Source organism: Vulpes vulpes, chromosome 11, assembly GCF_048418805.1.
Source record: "Vulpes vulpes isolate BD-2025 chromosome 11, VulVul3, whole genome shotgun sequence".
In the NCBI taxonomy this organism is placed as follows: Eukaryota; Metazoa; Chordata; class Mammalia; order Carnivora; family Canidae; genus Vulpes; species Vulpes vulpes.
The window spans coordinates 99,052,851-99,080,175 of record NC_132790.1 but is presented as its reverse complement, the minus strand read 5'-3'; the positions used below and the strand labels follow the sequence as shown (position 1 = coordinate 99,080,175).

The 27,325-nt window shown below is 35.3% G+C and overlaps 1 protein-coding gene across 4 annotated transcripts in view; it reads left to right on the top strand.

The window, feature by feature from the left end:
* Window positions 1–26,252, top strand: part of GPR149 (G protein-coupled receptor 149) — a 64,775-nt gene extending 38,523 nt beyond the window's left edge. For all 4 annotated transcript variants that reach the window (XM_025987802.2, XM_072727201.1, XM_025987801.2 and 1 more), the window contains one exon: window positions 24,402–26,252. In XM_025987802.2, the coding sequence (XP_025843587.1) occupies window positions 24,402–24,977 (576 nt within the window). In that variant the 3' untranslated portion in view covers window positions 24,978–26,252. The remainder of the gene's footprint in view (window positions 1–24,401) is intronic.
* The last annotated feature ends 1,073 nt before the right edge of the window (window positions 26,253–27,325 follow it).

Here is a 27,325-nt window from a genome sequence, read left to right as displayed (position 1 = left end):
GGGTGAACATCTGGATTAAAATTTCATATTGAGTATTTCCTAAGGAGCAAAGGATATTAGAATTTCTAGGAACAAACCTCTATCAAAAGCTGCTCTACAGCTAGTTCTAGCTACTTATCTTCAAACTGGATCACACCATGTAGACAGGCTTGGAAGGCTAGCCAGAGAGAACAAGGCTGTTAAGCGGCTCTGCAATCACATGCTGTTAGAAAGGACTGGTGAGTTGTTGGAAGTGCCGGCAAGTTTGCTCAGCCCATTCCAAGAGTTTGAGAACTGAAACCTGCGTTACCAATGATGGTATCACAAAAAACAAGAGACAACCCAACAGTCAACTGCTTTTCAATCTTTCCCTACTTCCTAAGATTCACCAAGAATAGTTTTCTTTTTTTTTTTTTTAAAGATTTTATTTATTTATTCATGAGAGACACACACACACACACAGAGACAGAGACACAGGCAGAGGGAGAAGCAGGCTCCACGCAGGGAGCCCGATATGGGACTCCATCCTGGGTCTCCAGGATCACGCCCTGGGCCAAAGGTGACGCTAAACCGCTGAGCCACCTGGGCTGCCCAGAATAGTTTCTTTTATTAAATCGTGCCCTTGAGATATATACACTAATTTAAACAAATTTGACATGGCTGTGTTTTTTCTCCTTTGATATTTGACCAGGCTTGGTTTGAGTTGGGAGCACCTTGTTATTTCCGAGTACTATCAGGGACTAGAGACAGTCCTTGCCCCCAACACTTTGCCATCTGGGGACTCTTGGAGAATATTAAGACTTGTGTGAGCCACTTTAGATATGTGGTCAAGCTCTCAAAGAGCTGATATTGGGGGGGGGGCTCATATTTTTTTGCAACTGAAAAGGCAAAAACTCTAGGATATTTTCTCTAGCAGTTTTTTTCTTCTTTTTCCCCACTCTTCTATTACACATAAAGATCAAATTAGCTTCTTCCATTTTCTTTCCATTTATTCATCTGATAAATATTTATTTAGGGCCTACTCAGTGCCAGGCATTGTCTTAGGCACTGAGAATGTAGCAATGAAGAGACATCTACCTATTTTGATGGCATATTATTGTTTCTTAAAATCCCACACATCATGCTGATGAAGAATTGTAGATGTCTGACCAAAAAAAAAAAAAAAAAGAGTCCTGAGGGAAGCAGGAAAGGATACAGAATTGGAACCAAGCTATGTATGCTCTCGTTAGGCCTTTGGTATACAAGAAGGTAGAAAGCAGGATGAACTGTATCTCTTGTTCTCATCGTATGTATTCCTAAAACATACAGTGACCACATTTCCTTGAACAGCAACAAAAAAAATCTGACTACCACTTCTGACAAAAATAAACATGCATGACAAAAAAGGATTTTTCAAACAAACTGTCCGATAAAACCAAGCTATTTGATCAAAGCATTTGGCAATCAGTGTTGAAGGCTCATGGACTTGTTTTAAAATTTCCCAAGGGGTTTCCAACGTGGCTTTCATCAGCCACCGCTCTTGTTTTGGGCCCCGAGGAGAGAGTGTATATGTACATTTTTGCCCTGATTCCTTTTGTGATGACTTGGTTCTCCATCTTGTATTCTCTACCTCTCGAGGGATCGATGACCTTTTCAGACCTTATCCTACCTGACATCTCAGTAACATCTACACTGTTGTATCTCTCTTCTACTTCCCTTGGTTTCCATTACATTTTACATTTCTGATTATTCTACTACTTTGGCTCACTCCCTGGATTCCATTATGCTCTCCCCTATCCCTGCCCATTCCTTAAATGTTCATAGTCCTCAGGATCCTCTTCTCATTTCACACACTCTCCTGATTCAACTTAATCTCAAGTATATACCCAGTATAGATTCAAAGATAAATTCCAGGTCAAATCTCTCCTGAGCCCTAGGCCCCAGTATCCAATCTCCTGCTGAATTTCTCTAGTTGGACACACCACAGGCACCTCAATTTCAGCTTTCTAACACTGAATTCCTGTTCTCCTGATCCCCCCTAATCCCATTCCTCCAAACTTGCTTCTCTTCTGTGTTCCTTCTCTCTGGAAATAACACCATCATCCATCCAGTTGCCCAAGTCAGAGTATTTGGTCAACATCCCTGACTCCCTTTTTCTGTCACAATTCATATCAAATCAGCCACCAAATCCTATATCCTAAATATGTCTTGCTATTCCCATGTCTCACACAGCCATTGCCTTTCCAAACTTTAATCACCATTCTCTCTCAACGGCCTCTTTACTGGTCCTCCTGCCTCTGGGTTTGAACGTTTCCAATCTATTTTACTGATCAAAGTCTAGAATACATTTGGCAAAAATGTAATTTTCATCATGTCATAGATTTACAAAATTACAAAAATGTAATTTTCATCATGTCATAGATTTACAAAATTACAAAAATGTAATTTTCATCATTTCATAGATTCCTATTTAGAAACTTTGGTGGCTCCTTTCTCATTCAAATCAGGGTAGAAAATCCTTAATGTGGCCTATGCGATTGGCTCCTGTGGCTTCATTTTTCCTCAACCTCCTCTTGAAGTCTTTGCCCCAGCCATTCTAGATATTAATAATTTTAATTCCTTGATGATGCCATGCTTTTTTCCCCACCAGACCTTTGCACCCTCTATTCAGTCCCTCTTAGAGGATTCTTCAAAGATTATCCAGTACTGTGTCTTATTAAGTGATCTTATGTCTAATGCTTCTCCAGTGGCATATCTCTAACTAAGTCTTATATTCCTGCTGTGATTTCTTAATACTGACTGACTATTGAAACAGGCATTCATACAGGTTATGTGGGACTTGAATATTGCATCTTCTGGAGGACACATCTTTTCCTTAAAAAAGTATACAAATCATGAATATAAAATTAGGTATGACAATGATTATTTATTTAGAACAAGAAGAGAAATCACAACAAATGTACTGATACCTTGGAGACTGAAGTATCTTTGTTCTGAGATCTCTTTATGCCACTTTCCAGATATACTTACCTAGAAATGCCTTCTGATTGCAGCTTGGCTTCCTCACCCTTCCAGAACACTACAGCTTCCAACAGTATTCAGCACGGTTAGTCCATGCTTGTGAGTGGCTCTGGAATTTTAGCTTCATGATAAATTTATCTTCCTGTCTCTTGTTTTGATATTTTAAAATAGTCTTTAGGTGTTCTAGCTAATACAAATTCCCAGTTTATTTTTTACTTACAATTGGGAAATCTGAGAATATACACAGAACAGGATATTTCTTAATGTCCTTTTCTCAATGTCTGTAAATTAACCAGCAAATTATTTACTGTGACATCACAGCTCTATATTCACTTTCTAGTATCTTCCTAAGTCAATGGTTCCCAAATCTGGCTATATATAAGAGTCATCTGGAGAATCCTTTAGAAATATAAATTCTTAGTTCCAGTTCTAAGCCTACCAAATTAGAATTTTCCATAGGGAGGACAAAAAAAATCTGTATTTTTTAATACGTTCTCCTGGCAATTCTTATGTGGTCAGTTTAGCACTGATCTCTAAGTGGCGTTTGAAAACAGCTGGTCTAAAGTACTGAACAGGCCAGGTTGTAGGCCTGACTCATTGAAGTACAGATAGTCTCAATCCATGGATTTAATTTTCTTCAAACACTTATGATACAAAGAACCATTTGATCTAAGAACCCAGATGACCTATTGCCGATTCCTAGGACTGCCATGTTAGGACAGCCAACTTATTGTGAATCATTAGTAATTACTGATAGAGTGATAGCAGGGAAGAAAAAAACTACTGCCCCAAACTAAAAAAAAAAAAAGAGAGAGAGAGAGAAAGAGAGAGAGAGAGAGAGACTGGAGCATCACCAGTTTTCATCTTTGAAGTTAAAACGTATTTGTGCATATGGTTGTCCTATCCACTACACAAATAATGTGAATTAAAATCAAAATCCAAAAAAAATTTTAAATGTAAATATCTTAGTAATTCCATCAATTAAAAAAAAAAACACTGTCTTGCATGTTACAAACATGTAAATTTTATTAGGACAAGGACTTTTATCTATTCCTTATGTTGTTGTATATTACTCTTTCCCCAGGAACAAGAAAAACTAGCCAGATATGCCATTTTCACTTTCACAGGGCTTATCTCCTCTGAAGGCAAGGGGTTAATTTTCAGAATGTGCATTTGAGTGATGTTCCATGCATAATGCATCATTAGCATTCTCCTTTTTGGAGATCCAATGATACCACTAAAATTTTTAGTTAATTTTTTTCTAAAGAACCTTTGTAATAATGTTTTTAAAAAGAAGTGCTTTAGTATTTGCTGTGTGGGATGAGAAGATTTTGGAGACCTTGCCTTCTAAATCAGTCTTAGAAAACAATTTCCACATGTCATGTTCTATTGGCTTTGTAAGTAATGAGAAGAAAGAAAATTTAAGTGTGACAAGAAAGAATAGAGCCCTCTTTTTTATACTCCTTTTAGTTTAAGATTTGAAATTTTACTTTGTATTTCTTCAAAAGAGCAACGAGTTGCATTACGTTTTGTCTTAAGAATAATGACTTTATTGTTTTTATAAAAATAGCATGCTCACTATTTTTCAAACTCAAGCAAGTACGGAAAGGAAGAGAGAGGCAATTAACCTATAATCATACTACCCAGAAAGAACCATGGTTCTCTACGCACATATACAGAGATAAGTATGATGGGTGGGTGGATGGAAGGAAGGAAGGAAGGAGGAAGGAAGGAAAGAAGCAAGGGAGGGAGACCATTTTATATCCTCAGTCCCCAGAAGAGTGTCTGGCTCATATTAGGTACTCAATAAAAAATATATAGTGAATGAATGAATTGGATTATAGAATTTTTTTCTAGAGCTACACTGGCCCAATTAGAATATAATTTCTACCATTTAGAAACTATTTGACATTGAAAAAAGTACTGAGGGGTGCCTGGGTGACTCAGTCAGTTGAGTGTCCGACTCTTGATATTGGCACAGGTCATGATGTCAGGGCTATGAAATCAAGCCCCTCGTTGGGCTCTGCTAGGTGTAGAGTCTGCTTGAGATTCTCTTCCTCTCCCTTTGTCCCTCCCCTGCTTGTGCATGCATACTCACTCTCTTTCTAAAATAAATAAATCTTTAAAAAAAAAAAAAAGGAAAAAGGTACTGAACATCTTCACCAAGGAAAGTCCTTCACCAAGGACATTAAGTAAAACTAGACTGTGTGTGTGTGTACACACATATACAGCGAGCAAACATATAATGTCTACTAGTAGAATTTGATGTCACTGTCTTGATTCCTGTTAAAGTGCTAGCAGTTTTACCCATCATTGATTTTGCACCACCAGTGAACATGAAACCTGTCAAAACACTAAAAATGTCAAACAAAGCTTTAGTATTAGTATTACAATGAAAATGGTTTTGACTATATAGACTCCCTCACTTAAGTACCTCTGCTTCAAACCATCTTCTTGCTAAAACAGAGTCCATAGAATTCTCAGGATACTTCAAGTCATCTTCTTTCTGTACAGCTGCTTAGAGAAGTGGGTCATCATTTGTTTTCTTTTTGTGATCATTACCTTCGCAAGCTTACACATGAGGCTGAGCCTTTTATTTGGTCTCTGCTTGAATCCATGGGGTTTTTTTTCCCTTATTTTATTATTGGATGAGATTCTGTGATTGGACCTCTATCCATAAGTATATTTGGGTTTTTGAATTAATTAAAAAACCAACTCTTTTTTTTTTTTCTCTTAAGATTTTTCTTCCATTGGATAGGACTTTGCATCACTTAGGATTTAGTCAGGGGAGCAGAAGCACTACGAGTGTTATGGAGTAAGAGACTTATTAAGAGTTATGAGAAAAGCTGGGGAAGTAAAGGTGTTTGAATGAGAAGTTGCAGAGTCAGGGATGGAGTTACCAATAAGTCATAGTTTGAGAAGCCAAGTATGTCAAGTCACCAATGTAGGAACACGAAGGGGGAATCTGTGTAGAGGTCTGTGAAAAACCATTGCCTATAAATAAACCATGACCTCAGTGAGTCCACAGCCAAGCACCTGGGGGTGAATCTGTGGCCACTGATGGCCCGTAGTCAGGAAGAAAAGCTAGATGTGGAGCAAGAGAGGGAAATGGCAAGCTGGGCACCTGCCAGGCACCTCTTCTGCCCATCCCTGTGTCTCCCCATGAAAAGAGCTCCAGATGGTTATGGCTACTGCCTTGTTTCTACCTCCCAAATACTGAGCCGATTCTAACCTGGAAGCATACAAGGAAGGGGATTTTGGAGGATATAATTTTTCAGCTTATCTACACTCATACAGCACAAACCACAAGTGTCTAATGGCATTATTGTCTTTTTTTAAGGTATAAATATTAGCCTTACCAATTAATCTTCTATATAATATGAAAAAAAACCTTTCTATGGAATTTTGTCCCTATTTTGAAAGTAATAATATTGCAAAAACTGGAAGAAAATCTCTTTAATTTAGATAACTCATAATATCATATAGGCTATATAGTTGAATGATTCTTTTTCTTCAAAAGGATTAAAATTCTTAAAATTATAGTCACATGGAAGTCATTCTTTGCTATAACATAGGGACTGTTTGGTGCATATTCTTCAGATATAATTTCAATTGCAAAACTTAAGCTGTAACGTATTATTTTTATCATCAGAAAAAATTATTATACACATGTATATAATATTCACATACACAAACCCATACATTTATATACACATACACATACATGTGCGCAAAATATTATGTGGTCTCTTATCTATGTCTAGTGTTCAATAAAAGTTTCTTATGATTGGAGATTTAAATCAGAACTATTATAGGCATTGTTAAACCCTCCTGACAGGTTTCTTTCTAAACATTGGTTTATAAATTGCTTCACTTTCTTTCTTATTATTTTATCTTCCTACAACAGACATTATTATTGCACAGAGTGCATTGTGGCTTACATTTCATATACTTGGAAAGCAAAGAAAATGATCCATCAGCAACAGTGCTTTATTGATTTAAAAAAGGAGGGTCTTTAAGGGGCTTGGATCTATAATTTCTTTTGGCAAATCTTTAAAGTAAATTTTGCGATCTTAATTTCTTTCAGAAGAGCATCTCTACTTAGATATATTTCAAGGAATAAAAGTACTTTCTTTGAGCCTAACTTTGCCAAAATGGAGTCACAGAATATTGAAATGGAAAAAGACAAGAGATACTTCGGTGTGCATCTGCCCAATTCCCCCTTTTATATGGATAATGAAATAAGGGCCTATAGCGAGTACATTATTTGTGTAGGGTCACACAGCTATTTATTTAGTGGCAGAACAAGTGCTGTATTTCAAGGTATCCTGAATATCAGTCAAATGCTCTGAAAAAAAAAAAAAGCCTTATTGAGGGATATTTTACATATCATATCATTCTTATATTTCATATGTACAATGGAATGATCTCTAGTAAATTTACCAAGTTGTGCAATCACTATAAATCATTTTAGAATATTTTCATCACATCAGTTAGATTTTATGTGACCATTTACCCACAATCTATCACCACCCCCTTGTCCCAGGATGCCTCTAAACTATGTCTGCGCAGATTTGTTTTTTTTTTTTTTTTTTTGGTTTGATCTTTTTACTATAGTACACTGTCTGATAAAACATTTTTGTCTTCTATACTTTTATGAATACCATCAACATGGATTTTAACACTTTAGAGTATAGTAATATTACCAGGAATACTGTATTCATCCTTTGAAACATGAAACATGAACATTGAACATCTCTCTTACGCATGAAAATATGTATCTTCTTTCTGACCTAATTCTGGTCAAGGAGATATGAGAAAATGTTTTCATGCAACCATTTTTAGTAGGATATTTCTAACTGACATAGCAGTCAGTTGAATGAATCCATATCATTAAGATAAAAAAACTATTTTTTATCTTTTAGGATTCATTTATTCCTGATAGAATTTTATTTATTTTCTCAATAGAATTAATGTGTGCTTCCTTTCAAGCTACAGTTTATTCTTTATTTTGTTATAAAGACAGAAAGATTGGAAACATATGGAAATAAATTTGGATATATCATATCTGAGTTGAAATGTCATCATTATAGATAAGACAAGAGATTTTAGTTTCTATTAGACCAGAGAATAGAAAAACCTATTCAATAATCCCAAGAGTAACAACACACTTAAATTTAAAACTCTCACAAGATTTCTTGTAGACTGTGATGGTTGTGCTCATGGGCTCAGATAAAGTCAAAAAGTATGAGTTGAAAATATGAGAATACCAATTTCCATAAATGAAAAGTAAAGCAATTTAAACACAATGGTATATTCATTTCGGAAGTTTACATTATGGCCATAAGATTAATATAAAATATTGATGCTGAAACTTGATTATTTTTCATCAGAACAGTTCACCAATTGAAATGAGTGCCATTTGAATATGGCATTAGAATATATTGAAGGGTATTCAAAAAGATAAGATTTTGTTTTTCATTCTGTTCAGCTGTAAAGTTGGCTTTTGGGGCTTTCTGTCATTCCTTTAGTTAAAATTGAGTTCTCTACTTCTCTAAATTGCCAACATGATAAAGTTAACAAAATCTATTTACTCACTAAATCGTGCAGTTTTAGAATTATAAGGAGCCTTACAGATTATACATCCTCTGCTACCCAAAAAGTGCACCACATTTTTGTTGTGTGCAAAGGACATGGATCAGCAGCCTCGGCATCATCTGAGAGCTTTTACTAAGTGCAGAATCTCAGACCACCACAGACCTACAAAATCTGAACCTGCATTTGTACAGAACAAAAATTTTTTAACTTTAATGATGTCTAATTTATCAGTTTTCCTTTGTTGGATCATGCTTTTGGTATCAAGTCTAAGAACTCTTTGCTTAGCCTTAGATCTCTAAGATTTTCTCCTATGTGGTTTTTTTATTTTTATTATTTTTTAAATATTTTATTTATTCATGAGAGACACAGAGAGAGGCAAAGGCAGGGAGAGGGAGAAGCAGGCTCCCTGCAGAGAGCATGATGCAGGAATAGTCCTCCAGGATCATGACCTGAGCCAAAGGCAGATCTCAACCACCGAGCCACCTATGTTTTTAATAAAAGTTTTACATTTTACATTTAAGACTGTGATCCATTTTGAAGTAATTTTTGAGAAAAATATAAAACTTAGTTCTAGATGTTTTGTTTGCCTATGGGAGTCCAGTTGCTCCAACACTATTTGTTGAAAAGGCTATCTTTTTTTCAATTGTTTTTGCACATTTGTCTAAAAGCAGTTGGGCATATATGTGTGGGTTTTCTATTCTGGGTTCTCTCGTTTATCTCTCCACCAACAGCACAGTCTGATTATCATAACTATATTGGATTTAGGTAGGTTTCATTACTTCCACTGTATTCATTTTTTCCAAGTAGGTTTATTATTCTAGTTCATTTGCCTTTCCACAGAAATTTTTTTAATAATCATGTCTATATCTGCAAAAAAAAATCTTGATGGGATTTTAATAGGAATTATATTAAACAATGTGGAAAGAACTGAGATCTTTACTTTGTTGAGTCTTCCTGTCCATGTATGCAATATGTCATCTCTCCATTTATTTAGATCTTTGGTTTCCTTTATGTAGTTTCCAGCATATAAGTAATTTTTCTTTCAGCATATAGGTTCTATTCGGGTCTTGTTAGATTAACACCTAAGTATTTCACTTTTTTGAGCCAGTAAATGGTATTGTATTTTTTATTTTGATGTCCATATGCTCATTGCTACCATATAGAAATATATATGATTTTGTAGGTTTAACTTGCAAGTAATCTTTTTCTTTTTTAAAGATTTTATTTATTTATTCATGAGAGACACACACAGAGAGAGGCAGAGACATAGGCAGAGAGAGAAGCAGGCTCCATGCAGGGAGCCTGATGTGGGACTCAATCCCAGGTCTCCAGGATCATGCCCTGGGCCAAAGGCAGGCGCTCAATCGCTGAGCCACCTGGGCGTCCCACTTGCAAGTAATCTTGATTAGCTCATTAGTTAGTTGTATGACTTTTTATGTTCTTTGAGAATTTCTAAATAGGCCAGTCATGGTGTCTGAAGTTTTAGTTCTTCCTTTCTGATCCATATCTGATTTCCTTTTCTTGACTATTGCACTGGTTAGAAGTTCCAGCACTCTGTTGAACAGGAGTGGTAAGAACTGACATCCTAATCTTGTTCATGATCTTAAGAGAAAAGAGTTTCTCACCATTAAGTAAAATGTTAGTTAGAGGTTTGTTTTGTTTTTTGGTTTTCTTTATCAAAGTGAGAAATTTACTCTCTATTCCTACGTTTATCAAGAATGGATGTTGAATTTTGTCAACTTGTTTTTCTATATCGATTGATATAAGCATGTGATTTTTTTTTTCTTTAGCCTATTAATATAGTGGATCACATCAGCTTATTTCTGAATACTGAAATTAGCCTTGCAGTTCTGGAATAAACTCTTAACCATGGAATACAATTCTTCTTATTGACTGAGTTCCATTTGCTAATATTTGTTAAAGATATTTGCGAATATATTAATAAATAATATAGATCTGTAGTTTTTTGTTTGTTTTTATTTTTGTTCATACTCTCTGGTTTTAGTAACAAGGCAAAACTACCTTCCATCTTTTACTTTCAGGAAGATATTGTGTAGAATTTATATTAATTCTCTTTTAAATGTTTGACAGATTCCTCCAGTGAAACCATCTAGGCATGGTGATTTCTTTCTAAGAGTTTTAAAATTGTGAGTTCAATTACCCTAATAATTATAGGGCTATTCAAATTATCTATGTCATACTGTGTGAATTATTATACTTTGTGTTTTATAAGGAATTAGTCCATTTATTCTAAGTTGTCAAATTTAAGTATGTAAAGTGGTTTGTAACATTTCCTTATCCTCTGCAGAGACTGTGGTGATGGCTCATTTCATTCCCAATATTGGTAATTTGTGTCTTCTTTTTTTCTTTGTCAGTGTTGCCAGAGGTTTGCCAATTTTACTGATCTGTTAAAACAAAAAAGCAGTTCTTTGCTTCACTGATCTTTCTCTATTGTTTTGTTTTTATTTCATTGATTTCTGCTCTCATCTTTAGGATTTCTTCTTTTATTCTTGCTTGGATTTTATTTTGCTCTTCTTTTCCTAGATTACTGAAGCAGGAGCTTACATTATTGACTTGAGACTGTTCCTCTTTTTTAATGTATGCATTCAGTCCTTAAATTTCCTTTTCAGCACTGTTTAGATGTATCCCCCAAATTTTGATATGTTGTTTTAATTTTCATTCAGTTAACGTTATTTTATTTCCCCTTAAGACTTTCTCTCTGACTGGTGGATTATTTAGAAGTGCCTTTACTTTCTAGAAGTTTGGAGATTTTTCCTGTTATCTTTCTATTAATTTCTATCTTGAATCCATTGTGGCTAGAGAACACATTCTGTATAATTTTAATTCTTTTAAATGTATTGAGATTTATTTTATGTCCCAAATACAATCTATCTTGGTATATGTTACATTGAAATAATCTGTATTCTGCTCTTATTGGATAGTTTTCTATAAATAAAAGTTTTTCCTTCTATAAAATTTTCAACAAATATTGATTAGATCATGTTAGTTGATGGTATTTTTCCATATCCTTGCTGATCTCTGTTTAGCTGTTCTATTAATTATTGAGAGAAGGGTAGTGAAATCTCTAGCTGCAACTGTGAACTTGACCGTCTCTCCTTTCAGTTCTATCAGTTTGCTTTATGAATTTGTAACTCTGTTATTTGGTGTATACACAGTTAGGTTTGCTGTATCTTCTTGGTAGACTTATATTTTCATCACTATGTAATAATCCTCCCTGTGTCTAGTAATATTCTCTGCTCTGAAGTCTATTTTATCTGATATTAATATAGCCAATTCTGCTTACCTTTGATTGATATTTGTGTGCTATATCTTTTTCCATCTTTCAACTTCCAGCCTGCCTGTAGCATTATATCTAGAGTGAGTTTTTCATAGACAGAGTGTAGTTGTCATGTTTTTAACCCATTCTCATAACCTCTGGCTTTTATTTAGCATCTTTAGACCATTAGGACAAAATACTGCAGAGGAATATGCTGCCTGATTAGGAGATGAAGACTGCAAAGGTAGTATTACCTTATGTACATCCTCCTGACCTCCTTATTGCAACTGCTGGTACTAGACACTAGCACTAGAAATCTGAGAGACATCATGGGTTCCTGTCTTACTCACCTCCCAATAATACCTAATAGCTAATACTTATGAAGCACATTGTGTGAGGCACTCAGCTAATCATTTTACATTCATTAGCTCATTTATTCTTCATATTTTACAAATGAGAAACTGAGACTTAGAAAGGTAAGAATTATAATGACAGTGACTCAACTGAGTTCTATGATAGGTTTATGCAAATTTTGCCTCTGCAATTCCCCTGGAGCCCATCTCAAATTTGCCATTTCCACTACCAGTACTGAAACTCAGATTCCCTTTCCCTTTGCGCACAGTGGTTTTTAAAACCTGCTGACTGGTCTCCCTGACACCATGGTCCCCTTCCTTCAATCTATCTTTCACAGGATCCCCCATCATCATCTTAGACTTTAAGTGGGATAGTAGAAAACATCTGGAGTCTGGGTTGAATTTAGATCACAGTTCAAAACTTAACATTGTATGTAACCTAAGAAAGTTGGTTAACCTTTCCACACCTCAATCTGCTTGTCTGCAAAATAATTTTTATCTCCTTTATAGATTGTTGTATTAAACTAGATTTCACATGTAAAGTGCCAAATGCACTGCCTGCACATAGTAGACTTCCATACATATTAATTTCTTTCCTTCCATAAGTGTGAAAACAAAAATCACATTTGCCCCTTGCCCATGGAATATAATCATAACTCATTATCCTGGTATACAGGGCTCCTTGCCCTGGGTCCAACTTCTGTTTCTAGTCTCATTTCCTTGTACTATATCATTCCCTCCAAATTCCATTTGCCTTTGGTCTTACTATTCCCTCATCCTGGAATTCATTTTTCTTACTTTCTGCCTACTGAAATTATCTTTTAGGACCTGTTTAGAAACTATTTTCTCAAGTACCTTCCTCTAAATACTCCTTTCACTTCTTGGTGTGAATCAATTAATCATTCACAGGACATAGTGGGTTCTAACTGGGTTAGGAGAATGCAATATTATTCATATTTTATTACAAACATTATGACTTGTAGTAGCAGAATGGCTAAGAGCAGAGTGTTTGAGATAATCTTGGATTGGGATTTGACTATGCCATTTACTGACTTATATCCCCATGGCTCAATTACACTATTTACAAAATTGGAATAATGAGTGTCTCTATTTTGTAAGGTTGATATGAAAATCAAGTAAGAAAATGTATATAAAATGCTTGGTAACTAGTCTGACATATGGCTTGTGTTTAGTAGAATCAATAAATATTTGTTACGATGAATATAAATCCTAAATTTGTTATTCAGTTGTGAAACTTTAAATCATTAAAAAAAAAGGAGGCTTAATTTACAGTTTGAAGATCTGTGAGGATTAAGTCAAACGTGTTAAATAACCTAGCACTTTCAATGATACATGGTGCCCTTTATAAAGGTCCTTATTTTCTTGCCCTCTTTAAAAGATTTTATTTATTTATTCATGAGAGACATAGAGAGGCAGAGACATAGGCAAAGGGAGAAGCAGACTCCCTGTGATGAGCCTGATGCGGAACTCAATCCCAGGACCCTGGGATCATGCCGAGCCAAAGGCAGACACTCAACCACTAAGCCACCCAGGTGCCCCTTACTTTCTTTTTCATGAGTAACTCATGTGTCCTCCTTATTCTGGTGTACTAAACATTTAAATGAAGCTGGCAAGATGACACAAGGAATATTTTAGAAGTCGAAAATATTGCAATCACACAGTTTTAAATAAAATTCCAAAAGTAAATTATTAAAACTCTAGTTTATTGTTTTCTCACAAAGTTCTCGTTCTCCCTCTTATTTTTGTTTTTAGTGTCTTTATCTCTTCTCCTTCAAACCATCTTAGATGGTCTGCTTGACTTAATTTTTCAATGTCTGTGCTTTTAGAAGCCTAAGACTCACCTAAATAATCTAAAGATCATCTATATTTTAATTTAGATTAAAATTGTTAGTCACTTGGATTACTCATGAGTTTGTGATAGGATTCTAGCTTCTAGGGCAGAAAACCCATGATCTACTCTTGGCTAAAGCAGACTTATTTTAAAGTGGCAACATGGTACATTGGAAAGAACACTTAACTGGGCATCAAGACATCTATCCTACTGTTACTTGTGTGACCCTGGGAAAGTGGCTTCATCTCTCTGGCTGTCAATTCTCCCTTTATAAAATGAGAAATTAGAACTCCGTGGTTTGGTAAGTGCTATGATTGTACGTGTTATAATATGTCTTTCTTAAATTGAGTGATTCAGATAACACAATACTTCACCTTGTTAGGAGAGAAATTTGGAGCAGCTTTTTTATATTATAATTTCACCCTGAACCCACTGAGGCTTATAGTAAAGAAATAAAAAGTTCAATATGCCCAAGGTCAGTAAGTCTGAATCAATTATCACAGCAGATTATTTGTGCTAATGTGTTTACATGGCACGCTCTCTCCTCCTGAAGCATTTGTGAGGTTTAGAGACTGCTTTTCATTTCCAAATAAAAAAGCTCCCAGCCACCTACGCTCAGGGGTACAGCAATAATGGATTATCATTATTCCTGACAGCATATGCTAATTCATAGACTTTTAAATGGAAAGAAAGTAGAGACTATGAAATGACTAGTTTTATGCTCTCTGAATCTTATCACTTTTTTAATCATGCAGTAAACATTCACCTATAATTCATCCCATAATGTTCTTTTATTTTTATAAAAAGGCTATGTTTAAAATCACCTTCTGATGCATCTGCAACTATTATCATTTATTATATAGGGCTGTTAAAATATAAAAAAAATAAATTTTAAACACTAACACTTTTGAAAGATGATCTTATTTTTTTCTGCTTTAGTAAATTAAAATATGGAATCTAAAACAAGGTCAATGTTGCAGATTCATTCATTCATGCACATGTTTACTCATTCAACAAATATTTTTTGAGGGCCTACCACATCTCAGGCACTGGCATAGATGATAAAGAAAATAAAGACCCATAAGGAAATATTCCTTTCCCTGGAGGAGATTACATTCTGCTTGGATTTGGCAAAAATGCTACACAGTTCCAGTCTCCAGAAGAAAATGGGCAGTTGTAGAACTTTAAAAATGCTGCATTTCATAAGTATTTTTTTACCTGTTTGCATAAAGCACTGTATTAGTTTCCTAGAACTTCTGTAACAAATAATTACTGCAAACTTAAGACAGTTTAAAACAACAGAAATCTATTGTCTCATATTTCTGGAGGCCAGAAGTCCAAAGTCAAGGTGTCAGCAGGGAGGATCATTTCTTGGTTTATAATAGCATAGCTCTAAGTGCTGTCTCTTTCTTCACGTGGCCATCTTCCCTCTATGTGAGTCTATGTCCAAATTTCTCTTCTTAAAAGGATATCAGTCACTGGATGAGGGCCCACCCATATCCATTATGACCTCATTTTAGTTTGGTTATGTTTGAAAATACTCCATTTCCAAATAACACTATATTCACAAGGTATAGGTGGATATAAATTTGGATGAGACACACTAGTCAACCCAGTTCAAAGATAAAGATAAGTTAAACCAATAATAACAGGGTTTTTAAAAAATCTCCTCACAATTAATGTTAAATTTCACTTAAGATTTAATGCTTTTTACTTTTAGTCTCATTTTGAAATTATTCTTGAACTTTTTGAATGGCTTACAAATCTGTGGATGACATTGCAGTTTGTAATTCAAATTATATATGTTTTTTCTGAAGTGGGATTCTTTATTTGAACTCAATGTTTGCATTGAAAGATTGTTGGACTCAAATGTTTATACTAGTTTTCACAGTAAAATTAGTGAAGAGAATCTGACTCATGACAGACCCTACTCACTTTATTTTGTCTTCTTAGGACCAGATGATTGATCCTTTTCATTTCTGATATTCTAAAATGTTTAATTTTCTTGTCAAAAGCAGCATTCGCTACTCTTTAAAAAAATGGGGGAAAATGGGGATAGAAAATAAACTATACCCCAGTTGGGACTCTCATTCTAATCAATCAACCATCAGAGTAAAATTTTGTGACAGTGCTCTGCACGCACCTTGTGTCCTCTCTCCTACCCTAAAAATAGCATAAACCCCAAATGCAGCAGAAACAAACCTCCAATATAGCACAAACCCCAAATACTGCACAAACTCCAAACTGACTACCAAAGTGAACTCTGAGCTATCATCATAGACAGCACCCACTCAGTAGCCTACCCCACATCCTGGATGCCCTTCTAGTAATATTTTGCACTCTCTGCCTCTTCTTTTACCTAATAGACTTCCATAAGCAAAGTCATCATCATCATCATTAAACAATTTAGATATATAAAACATAAAAGTTGAAGTCCTCCCCCCCGCCCACTTCCAGAGGAAACAACTGTTTGGAATGTAGCCTTTCAGATATTTCCTGTGCCTAGAATATATGTGTGTGCTGTGTGTCTGTATCTTTTATTCCTGCACAGGTATCACTTGCTGAGTTGCTTTCTGGTAGGTGTTTTTCCTACAAGAAAATTAGATCATACTTTACATATTGTTTTGCAACTTAAAGTTGCTATTATCACTCCAAATGTATCGAAATTATTTTACCCAGGCAAGACTTACAGCTTTATCTCATTCTTTCAAGACAGTTTTCCAGTACATTTAGGTTATTTCTATTTGGGGACTTATAACAGTGGTGAAATAAACAATACTATGTGTTGATATTTGGTGGTGGGACTGACTCACAGAAATAGGATTGCTGGTAAGTATATGTAGTTTTATTTTATAATCAACTACAATCAAAATGTACTCTAAAGATGGCATTCTATCCTTTTATTTCTTCCTTTCTTCCCCCCCCCCCCCTTTCTCTTTGTGGAGGGCAATCTGAGATGCTAAAAATGAACCATTGTTTTACTTACATTTTTTTGATTATTGGTGAAATTGAGTATCTTTTCACATGTTTATTCTCCACTTGTATTTCTTCCTTCAATTGTTTTGCCCACTTCCTTTTTTTCTTTTGGGATGTTTATCTCATTGATTCGGAGAAACTCTTTATAACTATAAAACTTTGTCTTATGTATGCTGCAAATATTTTCTCCTAGGATGCCATTTGTTTTTTTTACCTTTGCTTTCAGCATCAATTTCTACACAGACATTTTCAACTTTTCTGCAATAAAATCTGTCCCTTTTATTTTGTCATTTCTAATTTTCATTCCAGATTTGTAAAGGTCTTCCTCAAACAGCATTTAAAAGGCATTATTAAGACTCAAGGAATTACTTTTGCTTATAACATGAAAAGGAATCTAATTTAATTTTATAATGGAAAGCCAATTGATTCTATTTTGAAATGCCATCTTTGTGATATACTATATTTTGTTTCTTGGCTGCTTAATTTATCATATTTTGCCATTATCAACCTGTATTAGTTACTGTAGCTTCATATTATGTTTGTAAATCTACCTTATTAGTCTGTTTCCAAAATTTCTTGGTTATACATAAACATTGATTCTTGCAGATAAATCTTAGGAGGAACTTGCATGTGCCAAGTAAAATTTCATTGATATTCTATTAAGTTTTTTTATTAAAATTGTACTAAATTGATGAAATAAAATTGCCATATTTACAATAGAGTTTTCCCATGTGGAAACATCGTCTCCTATTTATTCAGTTCTTTCATTATAGTGTTTTTTCATATTGCTCTCACACATTTCTATAGTTTTATTACTATTTTGAATGGGACCTTTTTAAAATATATTTTTAATTGGTGACTGCTATTGATGTCTTAACATTTACCCACAATTTAGCAACCTTACTAAATTTCCAAATTAGTTCTTTTTTAGAGTGTCTTCTTCAGAATTTCTAAGTAGACATTTTCACATGAAAATTGTGATAATTGCATCTCTTCCTGCTCAATATTTATGTTTCATATTCCTTTTCCTTGACTGTTATCTAGCTAAGAACAATGCTAAATAGTAGGACTGATTTCAAGTATTTCTTTTCATCTATAAAAACTGAGCCCTGTCCAGGTCTCCTTTTCCCTCAGTCCACCTTGATTACGTGCTCTTATTCCATATTCTTAAAATTCTCCAGCCTGGGTCTTTGGTAGCATGAGTCACATGGAAATGCAATTGTTTACGAGCTTGGTATTTGTGTATTCTATGAACTCTTAAGATATGACAGCCTCTTCATTCCTTGCTATAGACCCATCAGCTAACCCAATCTTAATACATAATAGTGGTTCAGTTAGTCTGGTTTTTTTTTTTTTTTTTTTTTTTGCTACTTACCTCTCTCCATTTTAGCCTTCCTTCCATATTGTAAGACAGTTGGAAATTGTTTATTTTACTCAAATTGTTACATGTCTTCCTGAATCTCTATCCCTTTTACTTCTCCCTTCATTCAAGGTCTCATTTTCCCTCACCTGGAGGAATGTTTCTCTAACTTAAATAACATACAGGTCTCTCTGAAAGAAAAAAATAAATCCATGAATCTTGCTGTCCAATCAAATTTTTATGATTTTGTTTAAGGACATATAAATAATATGCAGTAAAACTCTTTACATTTACAGTCCTTATACAAATCTAAAAGCAAAATAAATTTATACATGAAATACTTTCATAACCAGTAACATTAAAATTACCAAATTGGCTTAAAGTGACAGTACCATTTTGCTGAAATTAACATGTCAATTTTGGATTAAAAGTGTAAAGATGTATGCTCACATCTGCTTCTGTACAATCTGTCTCTGTGTTTTTACTTGTGTGACTCTCAAATGAAGACTATCCCTTTGAATAAGAATGTTTCACAGTTGGGGATCCCTGGGTGGCTCAGCGGTTTAGCACCTGCCTTTGGCCCAGGGTGCAATCCTGGAGTCCCAAGATCGAGTCCCACGTTGGGCTCCTGGCATGGAGCCTGCTTCTCCCTCCTCCTGTGTCTCTGCGCCCCTCTCTCTCTATGTCTATCATAAATAAATAAATAAATCTCTAAAAAAAAATGTTTCACAGTGTAATTTTTTTTTAAAGATTTATTTGAGAGAGAGCAAGCCCCCATGAGTGTGCGAGTGGTGGGAGGAAGAGAAGGAGGGAAACTGCAAGCAGACTCCCTCCTAAGCATGAAGCCCAACATGGGGCTCAATCTCACCACCCACCCATGAGATCATGACACTTAACCAACTGAGCCACCTGGGCACCCGTCACAGTGTAGTTTTGATAACACAAGACTTTGTGTACTATTTTCAAATAACAGACTTCGTACTTAGCTAAACTCTGGCACTATGCAATTCTCGAATGTCATTAATGTCATTTAATAACTCAGTAAAGCTTGTTTGTTCATTTAAGTAAAGTTAGCATGAGAGAATTACTGAAATCACATTATGTGGATGTATGATATCAGATACAAAAAATTCTTTATCACATCTGCTTTTATATTAACTGCTCATCAGTGATGCACAATTAATATAAAGATACAGATAAAGATACGGTCACACTATTGATGCTCTAGTGAAGGTTCTTTGAAGACAGACATGCCAATACTGCTAAACACTGTCTGAGGACTCAGTTTCTCATCTCATTTTTCTTTTTTAAACTAGAGTACTCCATAGGACTTTGTTTATATAGTGTACTATGTCGAAGGGAAAACAATTTTTTAAGCACTGAGATGGGGCCTTGTTTTCTTCTTGCAATAAAGTATAATGTAAGGAAATTGAGTTTTCATATTACTAGCTCTCAGAATGAAGAAGGAAGTATTTATAATTCACATCATTAAATGACAAATTTTCTGATTAAATAACATTTCAGGGCAGCCCTGGTGGCACAGCGGTTTAGCGCCGCCTGCAGCCTGGGGTGTGATCCTGGGGGACCCTGGATCGAGTCACACATCGGGCTCCCTGCATGGATCCTGCTTCTCCCTCTGCCTGTTACTCTGCCCCTCTCTCTCTGTGTGTGTCTCTATGAATAAATAAATAAAATCTTTAAAAAAAATAACATTTCAGTCCATTTTTATTTTTATTTCAGTCCATAGAAAAAGCAAATTTCTGTCTTTGATAAAAATTGTTCTCAGGATAGGAAGTTTTTAATTTCTTCTTGTTTTAATTTCTTTTTAATTGTTCTCAGGATAGGAAGTTTTTAATTTCTTCTTCTCATGACTTACCACTCAGAAAGCAAAGCTTTTGAAACTGTAAATCTTTTCTTAATTATTTTTTTCATTTTTTTAGTAACAAACTTATTTTTATTGGTGTTCAATTTGCCAACATACAGAATAACACCCAGTGCTCATCCCGTCAAGTGCCCCCCTCAGTGCCCGTCACCCAGTCACCCCCACCCCCCCCTCCCCTTCCACTACCCCTAGTTTGTTTACCAGAGTTAGGAGTCTTTATGTTCTGTCTCCCTTTCGGGTATATCCTACCCATTTCTTCTCCCTTCCCTTCTATTCCCTTTCACTATTATTTATATTCCCCAAATGAATGAGAACATACAATGTTTGTCCTTCTCCGATTGACTCACTTCACTCAGCATAATCCCTCCAGTTCCATCCACGTTGAAGCAAATGGTGGGTATTTGTCGTTTCTAATGGCTGAGGAATATTCCATTGTATACATAGACCACAGCTTCTTTATCCATCATCTTTCAGTGGACACCGAGGCTCCTTCCACAGTTTGGCTATTGTGGACATTGCTGCTAGAAACATCGGGGTGCAGGTGTCCCGGCGTTTCATTGCATCTGTATCTTTGGGGTAAATCCCCAGCAGTGCAATTGCTGGGTGGTAGGGCAGGTCTATTTTTAACTCTTTGAGGAACCTCCACACAGTTTTCCAGAGTGGCTGCACCAGTTCACATTCCCACCAGCAGTGCAAGAGGGTTCCCTTTTCTCCGCATCCTCTCCAACATTTGTGGTTTCCTGCCTTGTTAATTTTCCCCATTCTCACTGGTGTGAGGTGGGATCTCATTGTGGTTTTGATTTGTATTTCCCTGATGGCAAGTGATGCGGAGCATTTTCTCAGGTGCGTGTTGGCCATGTCTATGTCTTCCTCTGTGAGATTTCTGTTCATGTCTTTTGCCCATTTCATGATTGGATTGTTTGTTTCTTTGGTGTTGAGTTTAATAAGCTCTTTATAGATCTTGGAAACTAGCCCTTTATCTGATATGTCATTTGCAAATATCTTCTCCCATTCTGTAGGTTGTCTTTTAGTCTTGTTGACTGTATCCTTTGCTGTGCAAAAGCTTCTTATCTTGATGAAGTCCCAATAGTTCATTTTTGCTTTTGTTTCTTTTGCCTTCATGGATGTATCTTGGAAGAAGTTACTGTGGCTGAGTTCAAAAAGGGTGTTGCCTGTGTTCTCCTCTAGGATTTTGATGGAATCTTGTCTCACACTTAGATCTTTCATCCATTTTGAGTTTATCTTTGTGTCTGGTGAAAGAGAGTGGTCTAGTTTCATTCTTCTGCATGTGGATGTCCAATTTTCCCAGCACCATTTATTGAAGAGACTGTCTTTCTTCCAGTGGATAGTCTTTTCTCCTTTATCGAATATTAGTTGACCATAAAGTTCAGGGTCCACTTCTGGATTCTCTATTCTGTTCCATTGATCTATGTGTCTGTTTTTGTGCCAGTACCACACTGTCTTGATGACCACAGCTTTGTAGTACAACCTGAAATCTGGCATCGTGATGCCCCCAGCTATGGTTTCTTTTTTAAAATTCCCCTGGCTATTCGGGGTCTTTTCTGATTCCTCTTTTCTTAATTCTTAAGATCAATTTCAAATGCCATCCAGGTATGAAATCTCTTTACCAAAAGTGGTCATTCCTTGGATTCCATAGAGCTTGGTTCCTATCTCTACTAAAATAGTTGGAACTAAAATTTTATTTTCTTTGTCACCCAATTATATCTATGAGGTCTTTGAAGGAAGAGATAGGACATCTGTGTACCCAATGAAAGTTCAGAATCTTATACGCACTGTACTCGCCCCTTATCCATAGGGGATACATTCCAAGACCCAAAATGGACGTCTGAAACCCTTGTTAGTACCAAACCCAAAATCTATTATGCTTTTTTCTATACAAACATACCTATGCTAAAGTTTAATTTATAAATTAGGCACAGTAAGAGATGAACAGAAATAACTAATAATAAAATGGAACAATTAAAACAGTATATAAAAGTTATGGGAATGTGTTCTCTTTCTCAAACTATCTTTTTGCACTGTATTTAGTCCCTTCTTCTTGTGATGAGATGATAAAATACCTACATGATGAGATGAAAGTGAGGTGAATGACACAAGCACTGTGACATAGTGTTGTGCTACTACTGACCTTCTGCAGATGGAGGATCGTCTGCTTTCAGATCACACTGAAATTGTGAAAAGTGAAACTGTGGCTAGGGAGGACTACTATAACACTCAGCGAATGTTTAATGAATGGATAAATTAAAAAATAAATAAATGAAGGCCATTTCCCCTTTGCTGAAAGTTGCTACCACTCAAACAATGCTTTGGTATAGTAATGAACCTAAGTATTGTCCCTATTTCCCTGCTTCAGTCACACATGGAAGTTGATGAAGTTCTTTGCCTCAGCAGAAGGGTAAGCTGAACTTTATAATGTAAGTGTTCAAAGTTTTCAACCTTTTATGGTACAAAGCCCTAAAATTAGTTTCCCAGGAACCTTTATGGATAAAGAGGATTCAAGATCTCTCCATAGAGAATAACTGCAAAAGACTGGTAACATGTCTCATATACCCTAGACTGTATTTTTCATTGTCCTTAAATTCAAAGAATTGGGCATGAAGGCACCTAAATGAATCTTATGATACATCCTCCCTTAAAAATTTCTTTTAGTAGAAGAGAAGTCCTGGGCTTCTTCCAGCCACACTTAGGTCCATTTACAGAATGCCCATGGCAAATAAGGTGACCAACTATCCTGGTTTTTCTAGAACTAAGAGGTTTCCTGAGATGCAAAAATTTCAGTGCTAAAGCTGGCATAGTTACAGGCAAACAGGAAGGTTGATCATCCTAAATTGGCAAAATATGATGAGCCCTCATGCCAATTCCCCTGTAAAGACACATTTAAGCCAATTTAGTTAGTAACTGAGCTTTTTAGGTAGTCAGCACATGTATAAAAAGTGTCTATTGACCATCTTCCTACCCTTTCTTTTTCCAGACTAAAACATTTCTTTAGTTAGGGATTGCAAACCTTACTGTGCAGCAGGATCACTTGGAGGGCTTGTTAAAATAGATCAGTGGAACTCATCCCCGAAGTTTCTAATTCAGTAGATCTGGAATTGGGCTAAAAAAATCTGCATTTCTTACAATTTTTAAGGTAATGCTGATGACACCAATCTGGGAATCTAGCTTTCAGAACATTGCTCTAGGAGTTTAGTATCTTCTGAGACTAACGTAATTGAAAAAGAAAACAAGTCAACTGAAGTAAGAAGGCATGAATCAATAATATAAAATACTGGCTATTATAGGATTTAGTCTGTTTTCTTTCATTTCTTAAGTACTTATCCATGGTGAATACAGATTTTTAAAAATCTTAACATGTGAAGTCTTAAATATAATATAGAAGGTTCTAACCTTAAGAACGTTTTTTGCAGAGATGTGAGGAAGTTCTCTATTATTGGATTTACTTTAGTGACTGTGATTTCTTTTTGAAAAAGCAAGCACGGTGTAGCACAGTTTAGCACAGTCCTGGGACATCTGGTTCCTCTTCTGTATGCTCAAATCTAACAGCTGAAATATACTTCATACTTTTTTTTTTTTATTTTTTTTTATTTTTTTTATTTTTTTTTATATATTTTTTTTTATATACTTCATACTTAATCTGAATCACAGTTTCACAATTATTATTCTCTCTGACATACTAAGCAGGAAGAAAGTGCATTTTGATAACAATCTGCATTTCTTTCAACCTATGCAAACTTTTTAATGTAACAAAAACATAAAAGCAATTCCAGATTATAAATATGCATTCAATTTTTTGCCCACATTCTGCCTTTGGAAACATGTACTGCTGCGCCCATCAATACCCAAATTTGCCTTAAACTACAAGAATATGTCCTCTGTCTTCAAAAAATAGGTTCCTGAATGTCTTCATTTAGATGTTATATTTGACCTAGGAGAAACTGAACTATAGGATTTTGATGGAAGAATTTAAATCCCATTGATAAAGGTTTCTAGGGAAATGCATCCAAAATGGAAAAACTTTACCACAGTGATGAATAAAATGAATTTCCAAATGGCCTAATTTCAGAAACCAGTTTTCAATAATAACAATTTGTTTTTGTCCCCAGCGTTCTGGTGGTGCCCTGGCCATTCCCTTGTGTGCATTCCAGGGGACCGTGTCTCTCCAAGCGCCTACAGGGAAAACCCTATCTCTTTCTACCTATGAGGTAAGTGCAGAAGGACAAAAAATAACCCCAGCCTCCAAGAAAATAGAAGTCTATCGATCCAAAAGTGTTGGCCATGAACCAAACTCAGAAGACACTCCCTCCACATTTGCGGACACCAGCGTGAAAATACACTTGGAAGTTCTCGAAATTTGTGATAATGAAGAAGCCTTGGACACTGTGTCAATCATTAGCAACATCAGCCAGTCCTCGACACAGGTCAGATCTCCATCCCTACGCTACTCACGGAAAGAAAACAGATTTGTTTCCTGTGATTTAGGGGAAACAGCTTCATACTCTCTCTTTTTACCCACGAGTAATCCTGACGGTGATATCAACATCTCCATTCCGGACACTGTTGAGGCACACAGGCAAAACAGTAAACGGCAGCATCAAGAGAAGGATGGTTACCAGGAGGAAATCCAGTTATTAAATAAAGCTTACAGAAAAAGAGAGGAAGAAAGCAAGGGTAACCAGTGATCATTTGGTCTAATAAAGGCAAGAAGGGAGTCTGTGAGTTCAAACTGCTCAACTAAACATTTTTGTTCTGAGGCTATTTGATTTCCTTTATTTCTTGTTGGTTTACATAAGCATTACAGATTTTGTAGTTAATTGTTTTTAGGCTAAGCAGCTGGAACTTGTGTACACACTTAAGTGCTTTTGATGTATTATCTGTAGATCACACACTGTGGTAATTAAAAGATTTGTTTCTTATCCGATTCCTAAAGCTGTTTTCTAGATTAAATATCAGCCTCATTTACTAAAGTTTTTGCCTTCTGGTCATCCTCAGAGTAAACAGAAAATTGCAAAAATTCAGTGAATATACTGTTCACATGCTCATGTTTCAACACATAATGCTGGCCTTTACTGCAAGGGGTAAGAAGATATTTTGGGAATGGAAGAAATGTAGCAAAACTCTGAGTTTATTTAAAGAGACTTGCCTACACGTGCCTAGCAAAACAAGCTTATTACAGTTACTGCTTTAGCTTTACACTCATGTCTAGGAAATATATTCTCATGTAAAATGGCAGACTAGCTTCCAACTTTGAAACATGCATGCCTGTAGTCTGTAAGTAATTGTTTCCTTCATTTCTATAAAGTACAAATTGCTTACTAAATGTTTTTCTTTCTTTCACTCTTAAATGTATTTTCCTTTCATCTTTTCATTATGTCAAGACTGCCCTTGACACAAAATGCTGTGTGTTACAGTGGAATTAGTAGTCCATCACTCAAACATTACTGGAAAAAGGTTGTAAATGTACACATTCTCATTTCTAGAATTGTTTTATTTAAGTGGAAATTTGGGAAAAACACTGCCAGATTAAGTTCTGTGAGGTATACTCAGCTAGATTAACAAACTTCTGGGTAAAGCAGAGGAAAGTCCACTAATTAAAAAAATAAAAGTGTGTTTCTAAAGCTGCAGATTTGGCAAATTTTCTTGGCCATTCTTGAAGTACAGAAAATTTTAGTACAAATATTGTTCTAACTTTAGGTGCTTTTGAGTTTTTTTTTTTCTCAAAGATATGTATATCTCAAGCAAATTCAATATATTTTATTAAATGAGTGTAAGGTATACATTTCAAGACTAATTTTAAAAGTAGTTATGCAATGTTTGCAAATGTTATATTGCAAAAAACAGGAATCACCTTGTCAGAATATTAGTAATGTATATTTCAAAAATTACAAATTGATTTTACTTCAAAATGCTTTATTCTGATCTTCCTTTAAACATACATTAAATGCATTACTGAAATATTTATTTTCCAAGGTTATTGAGTTGACATTTTACATGGTATCTGATTTTGTGTACTGCCACACCTCACTCACATATCTTATTTACTATTTACAGATGGGGTTATTATTTTTTTAATAATTTACTTTGGTTTCTATTTTATTATACTGAGTCAGAATTCTAAATTACTTGACATGAACTTTCAGAATGTTTCATCTTCAGAAGACTTTTTTTTTTTTTTTGCCAAAAAGAACTTATTTTCAAAGTAAGTATCTCAATGGACTTTACCTCTCATTTAATCTCTCAATAGCTCATCTTCTAAATTTTGGAAGCAAAGGTAATGCCGTTAGTAATGTCTGTAAAGCAAGACTCAAATAATGCATAACATATAAGTTCAAATTCAAATATATTATCATGACAAATTTATTTAAAAAGACTTTATATCCTTAAAATTGAGGGCTACTTTATTTTTTTTAAGATTTATTTATTTAGTTTAGAAAGAGAGAGAGAGACTCGGGCCAGCGGGGAACAGCAGAGGGAGAGAGAGAATCCTGAAGCAGACTCCCCACTGAGCACAGAACCCAACTCCGCTCTAAGCTGGGCTTGATCCCAGAACCGTAAGATCATGAGCTGAAATCAAGAGTCAGCTGCCTAACTGACTGAGCCACTTAGATGCCCCGTAATGGAGGCCTATATTACCATAATGACAGATGGCTAGACAAATCAAATATTATAGATTAATAGCATTGAATGCCTGTTATAAAGTTGAAAAAAAGTAAAGATAAAAGTTGGATATTCTAATAGTGCTTTGATATATTAAAATTAGGTGTACAGTTTTACAAAAGAGAAAGGTGATTTTTGTTGCCTTAAAGTACAGTTTTTGGCAGCAAGGAAATTAGAAACAGAATCATAATAAAAGTGAAGAAAATAATAAAGATTTAAACAGAAACAAATCCTTTATAATTGGTACAGCTCTTCAGTGCATAGGAGAGGATGATGGAAATCAAGATCTAAAGAGCACAAGAACTCAACTGGAAGACAGTAATACTCCCTTTCCCTCTTATGCATTATTTTCTTTTCATTGGACTTGGGCCTA